Here is a 23631-nt window from a genome sequence, read left to right on the forward strand (position 1 = left end):
TGTAAAATTCTTGAACGTTATGCTTAAAAAATCAAATAACATGAACATTAATTTAATTTATTATACTCTGACCTAGGTGTGATTGAAATAAGGTATCTTAATTTTTGTTGAAATACTGGTATGTCACATTTTTTGTAAGGGGAAACTGTGAATTTTGGTTTCCTAGTGCACCTTGAAGTGCCTGCCTTTTAAAAACTTTAATGCTAGAGTTATGAGGTGTGATCTTCTCATGACTTCAAACACTGTTTTATCTGAGCCAGTGAGCTGCATTGCTTTATTAGGGCTTATCAGGGTAGATTTGCTCATCTGCATATCTTGGTCTGGATTGGGACATTCAGGGCCTAAACTGAGTCAAGAGCATTTTACAACTTTGGCCCAAATGTTATCATGGTTTGTAAACAATACCCATCTGCAGGAAAATTGGGGGAGATATTTGATTTATGACGGTTTCCAGCTGAACTTGATTCTCTCTTGGGAGTTAAACTGGTTTAATGTCCTCTATTCGGATATTGGAGTGATCATTGCATTTTCAAGCCATTCTCATGATACCTGTATTTCTTTAGCTTTCTTTCATGTAAAATCTGTTTCTATTACTCCTGTAACACATCTGAGAAAAAGAAACACTGTTGCAATCATGCAGATAAACATTTTCATGTGAAGCATGGGGTAATTTCTGTTGTTTGGCATTTACTTGGCTAAAAACTGTCATAAGTCATTCTGGTAACCAATGGCAGTGGCACTGTGTGATAGTGCCAAAGTCATATTTGTCTGGCAACCATGTACAAAACCAGGATCAGTGTTTTAAAAGGTGTAATAATAGTATGCATGCACACCTTTGTCAGGAATCGTATGACAAATATTGCCAAAATGCACAACTCACAAATTAAAAACAATAATCACCGAGCAATTTGTGTGGTCAGTGTGATACTGTAAACGTAAAGAAATTCGTCGGTTTGAAATTTCGTGGTTTAATAAAAAACAACTAATTCGTTGACACGTTATTTCGTGGATTTCAAATTTTTTGGGAAGACTGACCGTCATAATAATTTAACTTTTATTAAAACAACAAGAGTAATAACGAAGCATAATCTGCTAATCTGTGTTGACAGCAAGACTTGAGGTTAATGTGCACTGAAGCATGAAAGTGTTGCCGATAATTCTCAATAAGAGCGATAAAGCGGCGCACTTGTTTGTCCCCGCTCGCTAATTGCCATCAATGTTGTTTTGACAATATTTGCAATTCTCAGGGCAATCGATCACCTAGTAGTAACAATTGAGTAATAAGGTCCCCAAAATAACGTGTGATACCATTGTTTCTTTTAACTTTAATTGGTACTAATTGACATATGTGATACATCTGCAAACTGTTAATTTGACAACGTCACGTAAAAGAGAACAATCGTTGATGTACAGTTTAAATACCGTGCTTGATTTAAAAAGTATCCCAAACACAAGAAAACAACATATGGTATTAACTAGCATAGCTCAATCAAACAATGTCTCTTTCAAAATGGTTGAAAACGGGAACAGTTCAGACACGTTTTCCTACTATAGCACGATTGCCCGACATGACATTCCGAAATGTCCGATTTCGGATTAAAAATGTATAAATAATCGTTGGTACTTGAATTCGTGGTTCAGCGGACCAACGAAATCCACGAAAATTCGTACCACACGAAATTTAATGGTTTTACAGTAACGTATAATTGCTCTTCCTGCTACAAATATTATAGACAAAAAGGTTTTAAACAAATTGGTATTTGCAATGCAGAGCTTTGCACCTGTGTGGCGCTTTGTCTTTCATAGGAAGACCATTTTTGTTTGGGCACCAATTTTTAGCTCGGCTGTTTTCGGAGAAAAGCCGAGGTATTGTCATAGCCAGCTCGTCGTGTCCGTCGTCCTGTCGTTCGCTTTGTGCTAAATTCTTTACATTTTGTCAAGGTTTTGAACATTGCATCTAAAATCAAAGTGCTTCAACCTACAACTTTGAAACTTCGTATGTAGCTGCACCTTGACTAGCTCTAACTGCCACACCCATTTTTGGGTCACTAGGTCAAAGGTCAAGGTCACTGTGACCTCTAAAAAAATAACAAAAAATAATGACAAGCATGGCACCCGTTATGCGGTGCTCTTGTTAACATATAATATTTAGTTCTGCATGATGTCAAGAACGTGCTTTGACCTAAGACTTACATTATTAGGTAAGAAGGTTAAAGGTCAAGGTATTGTAACTTAAAACTACTCTCAGTGGTTTCCATGTGATAGCTAGATGATGCTTTGACCTTTGATCATCTAAGTTAGTATGCTGGCAAAGTACCAAGCAAATTAAAGACCCATATATCCCAATCTGAAGATTGTATGACTCAAATTTTCCTAATTTAATTTATCCCATTGGCACGGTACCTGTACTTTTCCATATTTGGCACACACAAAATGCTGAAGTTTGTATGCTGGTTATTAAGGATTAAGAAGCCTGTTAAAATTTTAAAAGCAGAGGTCAAGGTCAAGGTCAGTGAAGAAAAAGTTGATTTGGCTGCAAGTGAGAGGGTGGGGTGGTGGTGGTGGGGGAGGGAACATACATGTTTGACATGTTTCATCAACCTTTTTAACTTGTATGTTTTACCCATAATAGTATATATTTATGAATGGCATTGGCAAATACGTTCATTTAGTATTTATGTGAATGAAACAAGATTGTTATAAATAACATCAAGAACTATTGATGTGGTAAGAAGATATAAAGTGCATATTGACCTAACTGACTTGTGCTATAACTTTGATGACAGTCTTATTGGCAGGAAATTGATGACGCTTATGAAAAATGAACATTCTGAGGGGAGTTCACACAAGATAGAGATTTTGTGGTCAAAATGTCATTCTTAAATGAGAATATTTGAGAATTTGTATGATGGATTTGTATTTCAAGAATTTCTTAACATAACATAAGTGTAAACGTTATAAGAGTCATGGAAACCACTGTGATGAAATATTTAAGTAAACAAACATACTGGTGATTCAGATAAAGTGCACTAGTATGTGACCTCTAACACTATTATAAATCCAAATATGTTATTTGTTTAAATATGATGATGATTTCTCCACAATAGTATTTGTTGCCACTGAGCTGTAAAAATAACAGTCTTTAAAAAATGTCAAGTAGGGCTCAATTGGCTAGAACTGCTTCATACATTTCTGACATTTTTGTTTGAGGTTTTCGGATTATCGAGTAATTTGTCATTTATTAATCGTTGTGCTCATTTAAGCTGACTATTGGAATAATGCTGCATTAAGCTGTAATTAAGCATATAATTTCTGTAATTAGCCAAACACATAGGGAATTACTGATGCAGTGAATGATTTGGAATGTGTAGCTTCACACAAAATTTAGGGGTAGGAAGGTACACAGATTCACAAGAGGTGGTGAAAACCTTATTCAGTGATTTTATCTTGATTTATTAAACAAACCTTTGACATGAATGTACTGATGAAAATAGTAAGATGTGAGTTTGGCACTGGTACATGAATGTTGTGGCCGTTAGTTGACAGCTTTTAGATCAACATCACTTATTTGGGCTGAAACATGATAGCAAATAGTGGCAATGCATGTTTGTAATGCAGTGAGCACACTAGACTGATTTTGTGTGTGAAAAATGGAAGTACCATTGAACTTGTTTGAGTACGGATAGGATATGGTGTTGCACAGTGTCAAAAGAATGCTTCCTGCTGCCTCAACAAGCAGCTTGACATTTCCTTATCCTGCTGATTATCTTTTAATGATAACAAGTTATCAATGTTTTACAGCAATACTTTTGCATACATGCCATATGTCCCGGATTGTCCGGGACAGTCCCGGAAATGAAGAACTTGTCCCGCTGTCCCGGAAATCTGTCAAATGTCCCGGAATTTACAAAATCCATATATACATGTACCTTATCTTAGGCTTCATTGCACCTCGAATCTGTGTATATCTGCAGCGTCTCCATGACAATGCCTACCCGAATAGGCAGACTACGCTACGTGTCAAAATCGATCAATTAACAGGGGTCCTGTTATCATATCGATTGTCTCACGTTCGCGGTCAAACCAAAAAGGCGGCATTGTTTAATGTGGTTGTTAATTGACTTTAATCTACTACGTCATTATTTCCCGCTGCGTAAGGGCAAAGGATAGTTGTTCACACATCTGAAGTCCAACATCGCTGAGTAAAAAATTAAAAGCAGTTTATGTTCGCACGTTTAACCGACAAAGAAGTTGAGTAAAAAAGTAAGCATATAAAAACTGAATTGATTTGAGTTGACGATCTAACGGTACTGTATTGTTGTATTTTTTATTATATAAATGTTATAAATGAATAAAGGCGTATCAACAACTACGCGTTACACACCGGTCTTAAAATAACAATAACGCAGTGACGTCACCATCTATGTTTAGAACGCTTACACTGAAAACACGTGACTTGTATCTAGTAAAGGAAGTAGTAATGTTTAATTTGACGTTAATAGATCAAGTGTAATTCAGATAGCCTTTCGAACTTTTGCAATTAACGATGCGAAACAAACAAAAAAACGTACCAAAAATGCATATGTCTATAAATATCGCTACATTTTATACATGTCCCGGAAAATCGGAAAAAGTCCCGGACAATTTAACTCAATGTCCCGGAATTGGTCTGAAAAATTATGGCATGTATGACTTTTGCTAGAAACAAAAACCATATAAGCTCAACTTAAAAATTGAATTAAAAAAAAACACACATATTTGCTAAGCAGAATAATGCCTTTAGTTATAAAAAATCAGGCCATTGGAACTCTTTGAAACCAATTGATGACCATTAATAGCTTGTAAGGCAAGTACATTTCAGTTGCATCTAGGCACATTGCGCTAAAGTTTTGACTTCAATTGTTCAAATAATTGGTTTGGAGACTTTCTTTAAACTCTGAAGGTTTGATTTGAACCCACCTGCACAATCCTACCCACCAACCATTTGATATTGTGGATTAGACTCATATTTGTCCTTCAAAATAAACGGCTAAACCCATATTAGAAAATATACAGGTGACAAATCCTGATCATTTTATGCTTTTATATTTCATTGCCAAAGATTTGAGTTACTGTCTTCAAATGTTCTAAATGGCCCGAAGAAGCAAAGAAACATAAAATGGGATGACATAAAAATTTGTCAATCAATATTTGACAGAAATTACTGCATTAGTATGATTTTGAGTTTGCAAGCTTATATCCCTATCTCTCTTTGTTAAGATATTTCAGAGGGGGTTAATCACGTGATAGTCAAGATGGCGACGTCCATGCCGAGACAGTCATTTTTCGCCGTTTTATACCCTTTTTTACTTTTGTTTATTTTTTAAATGACGCTCACTTTCCAGCCATATTAGTAAAACGGTGATAAGCGTTTATTTCGTATTTAAATTCGCTTTATATCTCAACTTTACTGGGTGCAAATTTTCTTCGTGGAGCCCTAATTAGGTCATCCCGCTAAGAAATTTTGAACCGAGTAAAGTCGAGATATAGAGCGAATATTACTATGATATAAAAGCCAGTAAATTTCTTTCTAATATGGCTGGAAAGTGAGCGGAATAAGAAAACATAATACAAGTAATAAAGGGTATAAATTGACGAAAAATACCTGCCTTGGCATGAATGTCGCCATCTTGTTTGTCACGTGATTACCCCCTCTGTATTTACACTTTCTGAATATTAACAGATAGAGATTAGTTTTAAATGATTATCGCGAACATTCCAATTTCAGGGTTTACAATTAATTGTGTTGACTTCCTGATGAATAAGTGTTAAAGGCAAAGAAGATAAACAATTGGCCGCAATAGTGTGTGATTTAATTATATGCACATTTCTTTAATAGCTTTATGTTGTTGTTTTTTTTCAATATCGGAAGCTAAAACTTTTATTTAAGTATATTTTTCCTGCACTAATGATTTCCTTTCATTGGTCCAGTTGTTTCAAGTGTTGTTATTACTGAATTGTTAATTGGTGAAATCTTAATTAAAGATTGGTTGTCAAGAAAGCAACAACAAATAACTACCCCTGCGATACAATGTCTCATTTTTAACGTTATTGTAAATCTTTGTGGCATTTTATTTGAGGTCAACATTCTTTTCATTTTGAGTTGCACAACAGAGATAAAGTTTTACAATTAACATCCTGAACACTTCACGCTGACTCTGTTTTCTTGGAATGTTGTATCTTTAAATTGCGAGTAAAAAGAGAATGTAAGCGAAGTAGAAACATGCACAATGATAAATGAGAAAAAACATATTGTCGTGTTTACTTTTGCTCCATATCTGTCGGCTATATTTACAGTGCTGTAATGTTATGTGTATGAATGCAAGTGTTTTTCGCATTAAGCTTATTTGCAGACATTTTGTTGAACACATTAAGCCAGTCTAACGAATGCATGAAATTGTTGTTCTCACGTTTCTACTGTCAAATGCCCATACAAAAATTTCCTTGTGCAAAGATTGAAATATCTCTTCTTGATTGATTTATAATGAACACAATTTTGTTTTGGATGGCTTGGTTTTATAGACAGTATGCATTGGAAATAGTTTAAACAAATTATGAAAGTAATGTTTATATATTTTAGAACATGCTTGTTTGGAAACAACTTACTTGCTATTGCAAATAAATTAAAATACAATAACTTTTGTTTTGAAACAAAGGTACTTCAAAAAGCCTGTGGACAATTATATAGTTACAGTGGCCATTACATTTCTAACTTTGGAAGTTTTATAACAAAGGGCAATAACTCAGTTTGCAAGCAGAAGTTGGCAGCTCTATCAAGCAAGGGGTCACAACTTTTGCTCATTAACCCAGCTGAGTGGAAAACTAAAAATAATTATAAGGGGATATCTTTTTTTCTTGATTTTGATGCTGCTTCACTTGAAGTCAGGTGGACAAGGACAACATGGGTGCTGTTCTGAAGAGCCTCGACCTCTCTGTATACCAGAAAATATAACTTGCACATTTTTTCCACTTAACATAATCAACTTTGGATAATTAGGGATAATAAATCTTTTGTCAATGTTTCAAGCTAAATAAACTCAATAGGTGGCAAAAATAAAGTTAGATGAGCATAACTATGCATTCTTTGACTGCATTAAAACATGCATCTTTTTGTGACTATGAAGTTACAACATTGTGGGTCTTGCACATTAAGCAGGATGATGAGCAAGAGCACTGCTATGCAAATGGCTTCACACACTTGGCAGAGCAACCGAATATGTTTGCAAAGAATGCATGGAGCTCATGTAAAAATCTGTGTTCCTTAATTGCTGTCTTCCAAGTGTGTGTTTGTGATGTCTTTCAAGGCTGTGCTTGAGATAGTCTCACATATGCAGCATTTTATGATGTACTCCCTGCCCTGCTGTCTGTGTTTGCTCAATCTTGATTTATTCCCTCCCACATGTGTTGAATGTGACACCTAATAGTGTACCGTAAATATGCGCCCTGTTGTAAGAATACCCACCTTTATTGTTTCTCAAATAGTGCATTTTATACTTCTTACAAATCATGAAGACTATTAATTTGGTGACAAAACTCTTATCAGACATCGGTTACTGCATCATCACTGTGAAAAAGTTTTATTTGAAGTGTAACCTGATTTATGCTGATTCAGCAAGAAATATTTGTTCACCATATGGCTCTGAAATCTGCAATCAACTGCACAAAGTTTGTTTTCCCCTTTTCATTCATAGATTTCAGAGGCATTTTGTGACTGCAAGCTAACTGAAATTCACATGTTGCCATTATGTAAGTTTCACTACCTAAGATTCCTTCAAATAGCTAGTGAAATGTCAGAGGCCAGTGTTTGCCTTAACACTAAATATATTTGGTATTTTGTCTTGCATTATTGTCTGAACAAACAGAATTCTGCAGTTTTTGAAGACTGCGATTTTCTTACGCGTATGTTTTACTTTTTCCGCATCTTCCGCATAACAGATATCCTTTTTTATTTGTTGTCTATTATTTCTGCCAAAATTACTTTTTAAATATGTTTTCTTCAGTATCAAGAACAACAGCACTGCAACAACACAATCATCATCATTATCATCATCTGTATTGTAAAATTACAATTGAAATACCAGAAAATACCAGCACAATAGTAAAAGACTTAACACCATCTACATGAATATACCTTATCAATGCAACTGCTTTCAAGCTGTTTTTATATCAATAGTTTCAACTTCCTATAAGCTTAACTTAAGCCTTTTATCTTGTCTCGTTTCAGAAAATTATAAACACAAGAGGAGGAAAAGGGAGGCAGCACAGAGTATAGAACAGTTATCCAATAGTGATATAAAAGATCTTAGTAATAGACCATCATTGTATAATAATTTATATTCATTTTCGTCATCCACTTGGCATCATCGTCGAAAACGCTCAGTGTCATATAAAAACTATGTTGAGGTGATGGTTGCTGCTGACCACACAATGTACGAATACCACAGGGAAGATCTGCAAAATTACATCCTCAACTTAATGGCAATAGTAAGTATTTCTAGCCAGGTTTTCTTGAAAGTTGCAGTCTAACCCTTTCCCCCATAAAAAGCTAAGCGAAAATGGCTTTTGCAACCTGTGAGCATAAAACCAGAACAGCCTGCGAGTAACTCACAGTCTGTTAAGGTGTTATGATGTTTGCTGCTCATCAGTAACTTAGGATTGGAAATGAAGCCTTTAAAACTTAAATTTAGTAAGAAAGGTCTTTAATGAAATCAAACTTTCTTAGTGACTACTATTGCGTCAAAATACGTATCTACGTGGTAAAGGGTTGAATATAAATGCCTGCCATGCTACTTATACTATCCTTCAGGGAGTAAGGTAAATTGGAGTCAACCTGTCAATAGGTTTGGACCATATGTGGGATTGCATAAAATGGAACAAGGTTGTGGCGCAAACTTCTTCCACATTTTTCACACTGATTAAATTCCAACTTCAGATATGTCACATTTAATATTAGATGCACAAGACACTTTTTGTCATCCTCAGCTACCAACAAAATCCTCAGTTATTAGCCCTTGAACATAGTTGACCCATTGGTGGGGATAATAGCTTTTTCTTATGCTCCCCCAAAAAATTTTTGGGGGGAGCATAAAGTCGCCGCTTCGTCTGTCCGTGCGTGTGTCCGTCCGTCTGTGCACAATTTTTGTCCGGGCTATTTCTCAGCAATTAATGACCGGAATTCAATTAAACTTTACGGGAAGCTTCACTACCAAGAGGAGATGTGCATATTATCAGCTGGTTCTGGTCGGATGATTTTTCACAGAGTTATGGCCCTTTGAAATTTTCCATTAACTGTACATATAGTGCAATTCTTGTCCCCCCAACTACTAGACGTTTCCTTTTATCTGAATATATAGTGCAATATTGTGACAAAAAAAACCTTTGGGGAGCATCACCCGTCTCCGACGGTTTCTTGTTATCAAAGCTTTTGCTCTGTTTTGAAGGCTGTGTGTAAGGCTGTGTGTGTCATTAGTGTTTTTTTTAATGAAATACATTTTACCTACCTGCCCCCTGCAACAAATGAGAGGGGAGCAAACTGAGTTCACTGAGCCTCGTTCTGAGAGCACATGAGAATGCGTGTGTGAAAAGTGTTGTCCAAAATTAGCCTTTGCAGTTTCTGCTTTTATGGAATTTGTTGCTTAAGAAGGTTTCTTCTATCCAAAAATCCTGTGTAGGCTGAAAGTCTTATCCCTGATTAGCCTGTGCAGACTACACATGCTTCTCTGCGATGACACTTTATGCACATGCATTAAGATGCATTTTCACAGAGCGTCAGGCTCATATATTTTCCCATTTCCGTTAATTGTCCAAGGGGATTTTTCTGAAAACTAGAAAAAAAATATTTCTGTGGTTATAGACCACATTTGCTGATAAAGATCTGTAGATTTAAATAAGATTGAAACATTGTCCACAATTGACCAAAATATCGCACCATTTCAGCTACCGTCTTTATCCTAATAAACGCGCCCGGGCGCGATGCAAATCACAAAGGGGGCTCATTTATTTCACCCCCCTTCAGGTATAATATGAGCCAACACCTTAAATGTAGTTACTGATATTTGCGAAAACTTCCAAGTTCATTGAGTAATCGTAAACATATCACAATTAGTTTTACCAGAAATTGAGAATTCTACACCCTATTATCATGCGAGATGAAAGGGCCGTTGTTGATATGACCGTAGTGAGAACTGTAACAGTACGCGTGGCTGAGAAAGCAACAATGTAAATTAGTGAAGGTTTATAACGCTAGATCCTTATAAACCAGACCAAAATATTTTCTGGTTGAATTGGGCCTTGCAATAAAATAAATCAGGAGAAGATATGCAGATAATAAGGCTGGGACAACCACAGGGATCAAACTCCCCGAGTCAGACGTTTCTACACGAAGTGACGAAGCAATCTACCCGATGTGTATAAAATGTAAGCCCCGTGCTTCGGCCCAGCGTACAACATATTGAACAACATGGGTAGATACGTATTTTAAACGCACGGTGTCAAAACAAATCGTAACATGAATTTTACATTTAAAACTGTAAACACCGATACAATTATAAAATCGCATGCATTTTGCAGTTTAATCCTAACATCGATATGTTCCATATATATATGTTATTGTTATTAAAATTTTGTTTCTATAAGGTTCTTGCCAATTATCTTGTTGATAAAAAAATGAATTTTCTGTCAATAAAATGCAATTATTTTACCCCTTAGCAGCCAAGAAATGGGGGCGCTATTATTTTGACCTCTCCTTCATTTTATTATATGATAGGGGCGCGTTTATTAAGACGGGAGCGTTTATTAGGATAAAGACGGTATTTAGTTTGTGTCGTACATCAATAGATTTTATTTCTGTTTATTTGTTTTTATTATACGATAACTTCTAAAAAGAAAACTATAGGACTTAAATCTTTATACCAAATTGGAAATTATGTGAATTAAATTAATTAATACTTAATCTCACAATCACTAAGTGTGTAAATGCCCAATTCCAATGTAGCGGAATAATAACTGGGCTCTTGTCCCTGGCACTGCATAAATAACCAGCCTGTTAGCCAAAAATAGTCACATCTAACAAATCTCTGACAGAGAGTTCACATAATTCGCTCCTGTCATGCAATAATTTCTCGCCTCGTTAGCTGTTAATAAGAAAGTGAAAATGGGTCTTTAGGTCAGAGGATATAAAATAACAATATGTCCATTGCCTACCACAGTTTGACCCGTATTTGAGTGGTGTAAGTTAGCTATATGGGTTGTGTATACCTGTAAGAATGAATACGATGTCAATGACCGTGTATAAAAAAAATAAAAAAATGACCGTGTATAAAATACCTTTAAGGAATTAAAGCGCAGCTTTTGGTTGCAATACTGTGCAAAAAAAGGTTTTAAGTTGGTTATCAGGGTAAATCCAATCCAGTATTGTAATTTGGATGGATCATACTGTTACAGATATTGCATCCACCTTGTGAGTGATAGAGATCCTGAGTTTCATAACTTCTCTTTTGAATTTCTCAGTATCATTCTAAAAACACCAAGTACTGGTTTTACCCAGGATTCGGACTCGAGAGTGTTAATATAAGCTCAAGGCTTCCAGTGTATGTAATCAAGTGTTGATAAAAACATATATAGGTTTGAACTTAATTTGAACAAATTAAAACTAAAATGGAATGCATGGTAACAAAATGACTTAAACTATTGATTTCTTCGGTATAACTAACATAATTAAGTAACTTACATATTTAGTGTTGGTAGAAATGTATATGATTCAACATTGAAAATTGAACTTAGGTCATTTAATGGCAACTACTTATTTTAAGATTTCAGCTGTAAAGAAATACATTGTTTTGGAATTTTTAGTTCTCATGTTTTTGATTTGTAATAATTTCACTAGCTATCCAATTTAATTTTTGCTTTTTAAGTAGTATTGTTTTACATTCATATTTAACTAAATTGCTTTACATGCTTATTAAAAAACACACACACACACCAATTAAACTAATTTTACATAGGGCGTGGTTTTGAAATTTAACAACAGTTAAATTGTAAGAATTGATTTAGTGACCAACTTAAACATAAGGGCGTTAAAAAATACATTTATTGTTAAACAATTTTCAAATACCTGTGAATTAATTGAACCTGAAGTGCTATTCAGTAGAAGTGTAAGATTAGCAAAATTAGTAATTATAAGGCTAGGATTCAGGATTATTTTCTTATGTTAACAAGGGTCATTATAGTACAATTTGAACATGACATAGTTAAAATATGGTCTGGTATTAGAAATTAATTACATTAATTTGATTTTTATGGATATGGTTTGTAAAACAAATGTAATTAAATTACTAGATATCACATAACATAGAGAACATTTTCCCCAGCTGATTGTTATAATACTGTGTTCAATTTGTGGTATAAAATAATAGAATAATTATGAAATGTTGAGAAAGTCCTTTCAGTGAGGGTCCATCTTAAAAAATATGCATACATTTTAACAATATCACGTTGAGCGATAAACAACAACAAATTTATTATAATATTGTGATTAATGCTATGGGTTTTACATGGATTTTCAGTTTAGGACTTTTAGAAGAAATAGGGAGGGGATGGTTGTGTTGTATCAGGTGGCGTTTATTAGTGCAATTTATGATAAATTATTATTCACTGACATTAAAAGGCACCTTCAAAAACGCTTCAGACATGATACATGATACATGATGTACTCTTAGACAAATCCTTCCACATCATGTGATGTGATGCATAGTGGGTGAAATATGTTCCAGCTAAGAACTGGCTTTACAGGTGTCTTCCATTTGTACCACAATTCCCACTATAAATATTTAAAGAGTATATGACTGTTTTACCCTGGCCAGTGTTTTTACTGAAATTGCCAATCTGAAAATAAATGTACATGCATTTTTATGATTTATGAAATAGAGCTCAGTTGAAATTTTATAAACTACATAAAAAAAATACACAGAAAAAAATATTGCTTAATATGTATTATACAATGTATTATCCATTTCCCCATTTTGTTTAAGATCGCATGACAAATTCACATTATTATACATTTTTCTAAGAAGAATGAATGTTTAAAAAGTTAGCACCAACATATATAATAACTTGAGTTCAGTAATTATATTTATTTTTGTTTTAAGTCTACTACGGGTACTTGTCCTTCATTTGAGGAAGATTTTATAATAAATTATAGTAAAATCAATCATAAATGCATGTCATAAAGTCTGCAAAAACAGGGCTTGGGTTAAAAAGTGCATGAATTCCCTTCTTTTTGGCCTCTTTATTATTTGTTTAACAAGTTTTGTGGTAAAAAAATGGAATGTTTAAAGTCACAGTTTATGACTCATTCTTATATTAAATTGTTGAATTGTTACATTGAACCCTAACTTTTTGATATTTTAGGTTAACAATAGTACTTTCTCTTCATATGATGTCATTACCATGGATTCATGACTTTTTTATAATCAGTTCGGATACGGAATGTGTGTTAATAGGGGCAAAATAGCTGTCAATCATTTATGAGGTAATTTATTAAGTCATGTTGTTACAGATGTTTTTTTTTACTGATTGTTAGAAGTGATAAACAAAATTATATGTCAGTTAGACCAATTTGTCACAAATATTTTTTTAATGAAATATGAATCTTTAATTTATGGATTCTGCGTGATGAAATTGTTACACATTAGGTTACAGCAATTTCTTTTTTCACACATAATTCAACAGTAAAACCATTTTGTTGATTTAATGGTTGATAGATCATAGAATGGAGAGATATATGACATTATTGAATGATATATGACAGAAAGAAAATATCATTTTCCATACATGAAAAGGAGATGAAAGAATATTATCTAGTGTACACAGTATAGGAACATTTCATTGGCAGATATATGGTAGATTTCACTTGTTTAAATCCAATGAATTTATTTTTGGAACTTCCATCACAAAATGATGGATTAATATTTGCCCATAGTGCTCACTTGTGCATTTGTTAAGTTGTAAAACAATCTCTGCAAAGTTGCAAGTATGAATTCAAGATTTTCAGTTTAGGAGAAATCAAATTTTAACGTTAAGCAAAATAATAACAATAACAAAAGCATTTTTAATGACTTCCTGAAATATTTTATAAATTATTCATCAATTGATTTCTTGAAATTTTTTAGTGACAAGGCATCTCTTAACTTGTTAAATGTAATTGCCCTTCATAATACATAGTTAAGAAAGTGGTATTTACGAAAGTTATAAATTTTCCATGGGCTGTAATTTGCAAGTTGACCTGTGGTTCTAATTGTATGCGACATGAAACCCATGTTTCGTGGATAACAATTGAAAATGGACTCGCAAAGTTATCAGACTGTCCACACCAAGGGTTCTCGATCATACTAATGCCATGAAAATGGATATGTCGTGAAAGAAACACTGATATTTATAATGGCTGATTTGGGGTGAAATCAGTATCTTTTCATTGCTGTCATAAATCTTCTGTTAAATTAATGTTTGCATTGCTTGACCATTGTCATTAAATAATATTTTCTTTTGGGTATACAAACATAGGGTTAAAATCATGATTTGATTTAAAAAAATATTTTATTGAAATAGAATATAAAATGATTAAGGAATGTACTAAAAAATATTTTTTTGATTCATAATTGTTGATATAAGAATTGAAATATTTATGCCCCTCTTCAAAGAAGAAGGAGTATATTGTTTTGCTGGCTGTCGGTTGGTAGATGTCGGTAGACCTGAGTAATGTTGCTAGATGTCGGTAGACCAGTTCATTTCTGATCAACAACTCGTCAACGAATTGACCGATTGGCTTGATACTTCACATGTGCATTGGCCTTGGGCATTAGATGACCCCTATTGAAATTTGGGTCACTAGGTCAAAGGTTAAGGTCACTATCAAACTAAGTGTGAATATCATTACCGCTCAATAACTCGTCAACAAATTGACCGATTGGCTTGATACTTCACATGTGAAATGGCATTGGACAGTAGATGACCCCTATTGAAATTGGGGTCACTATGTCAAAGGTCACTATCACACTAAGTGTGAAAATCATTTCCGATCAATAACTCGTCAACAAATTGACCGATTGGCTTGATACTTCACATGTGCATTGGCCTTGGACAGTAGATGACCCCTATTTAAATTGGGGTCACTATGTCAAAGGTCAAGGTTAATATCACACTAAGTGTGAAAATTGTTTCCAATCAATAACTTGTTAACCAATTGACCGATTGACTTGATACTTAACAAGCGTATTGGCCTTGGACAGTAGATAACCCCTATTGAAATTGGGGTCACTAGGTCAAAGGTCAAGGTCACTATCACACTAAGTGTGAAAATCGTTTCCGATCAATAACTCGTCAACAAATTGACCGATTGGCTTTATACTTCACATGTGAATTGGCCTTGGACAGTAGATGACCCCTATTGAAATTGGAGTCACTAGGTCAAAGTTTAAGGACACTATCAAACTAAGTGTGAAAATCATTACCGCTCAATAACTTGTCAACAAATTGACCGATTGGCTTGATACTTCACATGTGCATTGGCATTTGACAGTAGATGACCCCAATTTAAATTAGGGTCACAAGGTCAAAGGTCACGGTCAATATTGCACTGAGTGTGGAAATCGTTTCCGATCAATAACTCTTCAGCGCATTTACCTATAATAATGCACATGTGCATTAGCCATGGACAAGAGATGACCACTATTGAAATTGGGTCACTAGGTCAAAGGTCAAGGTTGTTATCACACCAAGTGTGAAAATTGTTTCAGATCAATAACTCGTCAATGAATTGACCAATTGGCTTGATACTTCACATGTGCATTGGCATTAGACTGTAGATGACCTCTATTGAAATTGGGGTCACCAGGTCAAAGGTCAAGATCACTAGCACACTAAGTGTGAAAGTCGTTTCCGATTAATAACTTGTCAACCAATTGAACGATTGTCTTGATACTTCACAAGTGTATTGGCCTTGGACAGTAGATTACCCCTATTGAAATTGGGGTCGCTAGGTCAAGGTCACTGTTACACTTTAAGAGTACAATCGTTTCCCATCAATAACTCGTCAACTGATTCACTGTTTGGCTTCATACTTCCCTTGTGCATTGGCATTGAGCATTAGATGACTGCTACTGAAATTGGGGTTACTAGGTGAAAGGTCAAGGTCAATGTTACACACTTAGTGTTTAATCGTTTCCCATCAATAACTTGTCAACTGATTAACCGATTGGCTTGATACTTCCCATGTGCATTGGCCTTGGACAGTAGATGACCCCTTTTGAAATTAGGGTCACTAGGTCAAAGGTCATGGTCACTGTTACACACTTAATGTGAAATAGTTTCCCATCAATAACTCATCAACTGATTCACTGATTGGCTTGATGCTTCACATGTGCATTGGCCTTTGACAGTAGATGACCCCTATTGAAATTGGGGACAAAAGGTAAAAGGTCAAGGTCACCATTACACACTAAGTGTGAAATCGTTTCCGATCAATAACTCGTCAACTATATGCCGATTGGCTTGATACTTTTCATGTTCATTGGCCTTTGACATTAGATGACCCCTATTGACGATTAGGGTCAGTAGGTCAAAGGTCATGGTCACTGGCACAATAAGTAGGAAAAGCGTTTCGGATCAATAACTCGTCAACAAATCGACCGATTGGCTTAGTAATTCCAATGCGCATTGGCCTTGGACAGTAGATGACCCCTATCAAAATTTGGGTCACTAGGTCAAAGGTCAAGGTCAATGTCATAATAAGTGTGCAAATAAGTTCGGATCAATAACTCATCAATGAATTGACCGATTGGCTTGATACTTCACATGTGCATTGGCCTTGGATAGTAGATGACCCCTATTGAAATGGGGTCGCTAGTTCAAAGCCCTGTTTGGAGGGGCATATGTCTCTGACCGCGGAACACTTGTTTAAATTAATTTTATGTATTCCTGGTGTAAAAACCCACCTGAAATGATGAAATTAAAATGAATTTTTAATAATATTGCGTTTCACCATTTCCATGTGCAAAAAGACGAAACTATACAAACCCCACGCTAAAGCGTCCAATAATCATGAATTAATGATTTTATCTTGAGCTTGCACAGAATGTTGTCAAATGATCACATTTAAATTTTTAATCAAAATCTTAACTCATAACAGAGATACTCAAGTTTGAAAAGTATTGTGTTAGAAAAGTCTCCAAGTGTACATGGAGGCAAACTGATATAATTATGCACTTAAATAATATAAAAATTAGCCCCCAGCCATTGGATTTCTATGTCAACCGTTCTAAGGGCATGTGCAGAAAAATGGATGTTGTCGCGTGTTATATATCAAAGTGAATTCACAAAGTTTAAAAATGGGAAGACAGAGTACTTAAGAAATGTTATTGCAAAATCCCAGTCTGCCCATTTTTGTCAGTATATAATTGTTTAGTTATTGATATTGCAACGTTTAAACTAAAACTGCCAGGCAGATTAGTTTGATCATAGTGTCAAAGTGGTTTGACTTTTGATCCACATATCTTTACAACTTCTGCTTGCAAATAGGAGGCATTTTAACATTTTAATGTATGGTTAGAAAACAATGCTTTGATGACTTAAGGTGTTTAGGGTTTAATAATGGCTCAGAAGTGAACTAAATAGGGGGGCATTTGGTTGCTAGGAGTTCAAAAAAAAGTTTTGAAGATCATATTTATGTCTAAGACCTAGTAAAATACTTTGTAGTTTTGTGCACGTCATGTTAATTAATGTGGATCTGCATTTTCAAAAGGTCTTTGATGTCTGTTTATACATGTATATGCAGTTTAAATTTCAAGAGAATTGTTCAAAAGAAAGTATCTTTTTTGTAGGTCATATTTGTAGTGCATTGAAATCAGAAATTAACTTTAATCAGTGACTTTGTTAACTCCCTTTTGCTTAGTTAAGCCATTTTCAAATGTCATTCTATTTCTCTTATAGGTTACGCAACACTTAAATATTTCATTGAAATTAATTCTTATCTGTAATGTTTTCAATTTTAACTTTTTGTAACTTATAAAAAAATAATAAAAATGGAATAATACGCCTACACATGAAAAAAATAAAGTAAAGGTCAATACAAATATGTGTGGTATCACATTATTGTAACAGCATTGGTTTATTGCGGATATTAGATTGACCAAGTCTGTCGTCTGCTTAATGAATGTGTGGCGTATGTATACTGTGTGAATGTGTGGCATATGTATACTGTGTGAATGTGTGGCGTATGTATACTCTGTGAATGTGTGGCGTATGTATACTGTGTGAATGTGTGGCGTATGTATACTGTGTGAATGTGTGGCGTATGTATACTGTGTCAGTGGTGACTATGTGTGGCGTATGTATACTGTGTCAGTGGTGACTATGTGTGGCGTATGTATACTGTGTCAGTGGTGACTATGTGTGGCGTATGTATACTGTGTCAGTGGTGACTATGTGTGGCGTATGTATACTGTGTCAGTGGTGACTATGTGTGGCGTATGTATACTGTGTCAGTGGTGACTATGTGTGGCGTATGTATACTGTGTCAGTGGTGACTATGTGTGGCGTATGTATACTGTGTCAGTGGTGACTATGTGTGGCGTATGTATACTGTGTCAGTGGTGACTATGTGTGGCGTATGTATACTGTGTCAGTGGTGACTATGTGTGGCGTATGTATACTGTGTCAGTGGTGACTATGTGTGGCGTATGTATACTGTGTCAGTGGTGACTATGTGTGGCGTATGTATACTGTGTCAGTGGTGACTATGTGTGGCGTATGTATACTGTGTCAGTGGTGACTATGTGTGGCGTATGTATACTGTGTCAGTGGTGACTATGTGTGGCGTATGTATACTGTGTCAATGGTGACTATGTGTGGCGTATGTATACTGTGTCAATGGTGACTATGTGTGGCGTATGTATACTGTGTCAGTGGTGACTATGTGTGGCATATGTATACTGTGTCATTGGTGACTATGTGTGGCATATGTATACTGTGTCATTGGTGACTATGTGTGGCATATGTATACTGTTTGTCAGTGGTGACTATGTGTGGCGTATGTATACTGTGTCAGTGGTGACTATGTGTGGCGTATGTATACTGTGTCAATGGTGACTATGTGTGGCATATGTATACTGTGTCAGTGGTGACTATGTGTGGCATATGTATACTGTGTCATTGGTGACTATGTGTGGCATATGTATACTGTGTCAGTGGTGACTATGTGTGGCGTATGTATACTGTGTCAGTGGTGACTATGTGTGGCGTATGTATACTGTGTCAGTGGTGACTATGTGTGGCATATGTATACTGTGTCAATGGTGACTATGTGTGGCATATGTATACTGTGTCAGTGGTGACTTAAGTATGTTAAGCACCCTCTTACTTCAAGGCAGTTCAACCTGTCGAAAAAGTACACCTACCTTATTTGATCAAGGCTTTTCCATCAATCTTATGTTTAAATATTAACAAGGTTACCTTGATATTTCAGTAATTTGTATGTTTCTCTTTGATGTTGATGAAACTTGTGGTAATAGGAAAGGAAGAAATAGAGCAAGTTTGTATGTTCTGTTAATTTATGGCTTTCTGAGGATAATCCTAAAGTACAACCCATTAAACCTATATTACCCCTTGCATTTTTAAGATGTTTTAAAAGTGTGTGTCTATTAGTGGTTTTGGTGGTGGCAAGTTTCTATTTTTGAGATAAGTTTTTTGGAATATGTCTGTGTTTAAACCTCAGGGAAATGAAGTAATTTCTGCAGAATTTTCATGTGATATATTGTTCCCAGAATTCTCAGTTAATATCATGTGTCCATAATTGTTCATCTTATAATGTATAATGTCCGCACAATTCTCTCTTGATGTAATTTCCCAAAAATGTTGCACTTGATAAAATAACACAAGAATTTTCACTTGATCTAACATTTTCAAAATTCTCTCTTTGTATAATGTCTCCAGAATTTTACCCATGCTAAAATATCCCCAGAATTCTTTTTTGCTCAGAATTCTTTCTTGATATAATGTAACCAGAATTCCACCTTGATATACCGTAGGTTTCCACGTATAGCGCGCAGTGTTTTACTTCCAAAATTCAAATTAAAAAGCTGGTGCGCGCTATACATTGATACGACGCTATCCTGGCTGCTAAATTGGTAAAAAATATGTTGTGTTATCGTAAATAATCAAAATGGCCGCCATGTTTTTTCCAGAAAACTACCACCCTATATTCGTAAAGACTGAGAGGCCATTGTTGAAACAACAAGAACTACTGGTAGATATGAATGCGGTAGAAGAAGTTTTGGTCAAAAATAAATTGGTTTGAATAAACTTGCGGACATTTCTTTGTTTGTGTTTTTACACTTCTTTATTGATGAATTCTGATGTGGAATATTGTTGACATTCCGGAGAGCAGGCAAGGGTTGGTGCGAACGAGGTCTTTTTTGAGGGTAACGGTAGGTGTGAAAGGGGGTCATTTTGCACTTCGTAATTGGCAGATGTTATTGAGTAATATGTGCCCTGACTTGTTAAGATGCTAATTGACATTTGAGACACTAATTGACACTTGAGAACGTGAAGATATGCAATTGCATTTTGTGTGTATAAATATTGAACTTTCAACAGTGGTGTACCTCAAAAACTGTATCCCTGTCTCCCATGCGACATTCAAATTTACCGGTAATGCCCATGCTTTCCCCGAGGAAAAAACACACGATGTACACTCATTCTTATTTTCTCACGTTTTTCACGAAATGCATGTGGACTGTTAATCTTTTGCTAGAAAATTACAAAATTGTCAGAAAAGTATAGTGCTATGCAACCCATGCTCCTAATCATAATGACGCTTCCTATTTTGAATGCTTAATTAAGCTTTCCAATGCCCCTGATTATTGGATTGCGCAATAGTAAAATGGCGGCCATTTTCGGAGTAAAATGGCGGCCATTTTCGGTCCGATTTGGTGGTTTTATTGTATTTAAATATTTTTTTTCTCCATTTTTGCATTTTAAAAAACAGCCTGCACGCTATACATGGGAGCGCGCTATACATGGAAACCTACGGTAAACACTCTTAGAAATCTCCCTTGATTTAATGCCACAAGAATTCTCCATTGATTTCATTTTACCCTTGACATAGTGTTCTCATAATTCTCTCTTGATAAATTTGTTTTCAAATACATTTTCCTTTCATATTCTTCTTTGTTATAATGTCCCCAGAATTGATAAGTGTAATTGGTGTGATTTATTCGTTTGCATGTTGTTTCCACTAAAGGGCTGTTGCCAAAATTCTATATACTAGGTTTCACTTAGGAAGCAGACCTTGTGGTTAGGGGTAACTCTTCATTATGTATTTGAAAAGTTATCGCCCTTTGTTTAAATGACCCATTGCTATTGTATTGATAACCACACATTCTCAGGTCAATCTCTGACAAACAACATGGACAGTAAATTTATGTTTTCACAAGACATTTTCATAAAACACATTTTCATAAAAACCTGTCAATCAGCGAATTTTATTTTGTGTTGAAGGAATTCTAATAAAATTGAATTTATTGCCTCTAAAGTTTAGGTTTTGAAGATGTTTTACCATAAATATTCATTCAGTCTATTTAAAACTGTAAAATATACTATAAAATAACGAAGATTCATTTTTTGACTCGCACATTGTTATCTTTTGAATTGATTGTTTGCTTGCAGTTCAACGTTCATAAAGCTTATATTACACGAATAGAATGTTTATTTGGTTGTTTTTTGTGTCCTATTTGCGGACCAAGTGATACATCAAATTTTGCTGATCTGCTTATCTTTTAATAATAAATACTTACGAAATTTGCATTTTTACCTCATATCAATTCACCTTTCTTTTCACAAACTATCAAATCTCTGGCATGGTATTCAAACATTTGATTTCATAAGATAATCTGGCCAACTTTACAAACTTGTAACTTTTTGTTGCACTATTTCACTAGGCGGAAACTGTGGCTTAAAGATTTTGTCCATAAAAATGTCATCAAAAACCTTTAAATCTGTGGATTTAAGAGAAAATGTAACAAATTGGGAGTTGAAAATAACTGTTATGATGGCAAAATAAAATGCGGGAAAGATGCGTCCGGTCGTATTATGCAAATTTATTGAAAAATATATTGGAGAGTATCGAAACATCCTGTATAACAACTTCTTATGAATTGGGTAAATGCCATTTGGTATTAAAACAAGATTTTTCAAATCTTTAATGCTTAATCTATGTCAATGTCATTGCTTAATCAATGTCAATGTCATTGCTTAATCTATGTCAATGTCATTGCTTAATCTATGTCAATGTCATTGCTTAATCTATGTCCATTTCATTGCTTAATCAATGTCAATGTCATTGCTTAATCTATGTCAATGTCATTGCTTAATCTATGTCAATGTCATTGCTTAATCTATGTCAATGTCATTGCTTAATCTATGTTGATGTCATTGCTTAATCTATGTCCATGTCATTGCTTAATCTATGTCCATGTCATTGCTTAATCTATGTCAATGTCATTGCTTAATGATAATCAATGTCAATGTCATTGCTTAATCTATGTCAATGTCATTGCTTAATCTATGTCAATGTCATTGCTTAATCTATGTCAATGTCATTGCTTAATCTATGTCCATGTCATTGCTTAATCTATGTCCATGTCTTTGCTTAATCAATGTCCATGTCATTGCTTAATCTATGTCAATGTCATTAGGTCAATTGTCAAAGATAAATTGCATTTTTATAAAAGTTGAAGGTATTTTTCTAAAATGAAACTTGTTGAAGTTCCTAGTAAAAAAGAACAAAGTCACTTTTGTAAAGCAATTATGAACAATTCAACAAGAATGTCCATTCATTCTAAGCACAAGATATTTAAATATAATTCTTATTAAAATAAAATTTATTTATAAAATCATGTAAAAATGAAAATAATTTTTGAATAGCAAAATTTATTAGTCAATAAACAACCCATTCATTCTAAGCAACACATATTTAAATATAATTCTTATTAAAATAAATTTATTTATAAAATCATGTAAGAATGAAAAGAATTGTTGAATTATAGCAAAATGTATTGGTCAATAAATGACCATTCATTTAACTGCGTGGTTATTGAACAACTAAAGGGCTGATGCCCTTGTGGTTCAATCCTATGCATTAAAACTCCCCACTGTTTGTTATTAACTGATGAACAACATGAATAGAAAATTATTCCTTAAAGTTATTGATACTTACACTAACTTCATTGCACTAAAAACTGTCTGTCTTTTAAAATAATTAATATGAACATGCACGGACTCTAGATAAGACGGATATGAAACGGGACCTGATCGGCAAATAGCTTGTCGATACTTTGTTACGTAACCAGTAGCTATCAATTAGCGTACATCGAAGCGCCGAGGTTATACATTTTGATGTACCCACTCATGTCTTTTTTAGCTCATCTATTTTTTGAAAAAAAATGATGAAAAAAAATTATGAGCTAGTCATCACCTTGGCGTCGGCGTTGGCGTCCGGTTAAGTTTTGCGTTTAGGTCCACTTTTCTCAGAAAGTATCAATG

At 34.6% G+C, this 23631-nt stretch overlaps 1 protein-coding gene across 1 annotated transcript in view; it reads left to right on the forward strand.

Annotated features, from left to right (window-relative positions):
• Positions 1 to 23631, forward strand: part of LOC127859478 (A disintegrin and metalloproteinase with thrombospondin motifs 9-like) — a 205145-nt gene that overhangs the window by 44274 nt on the left and 137240 nt on the right. The window contains exon 4 of the mRNA XM_052396923.1: positions 8264 to 8523. Coding sequence (XP_052252883.1) covers positions 8264 to 8523 — 260 coding nt within the window. The remainder of the gene's footprint in view (positions 1 to 8263; positions 8524 to 23631) is intronic.

This window comes from Dreissena polymorpha, chromosome 1 (assembly GCF_020536995.1).
Source record: "Dreissena polymorpha isolate Duluth1 chromosome 1, UMN_Dpol_1.0, whole genome shotgun sequence".
Taxonomy (NCBI): domain Eukaryota; kingdom Metazoa; phylum Mollusca; class Bivalvia; order Myida; family Dreissenidae; genus Dreissena; species Dreissena polymorpha.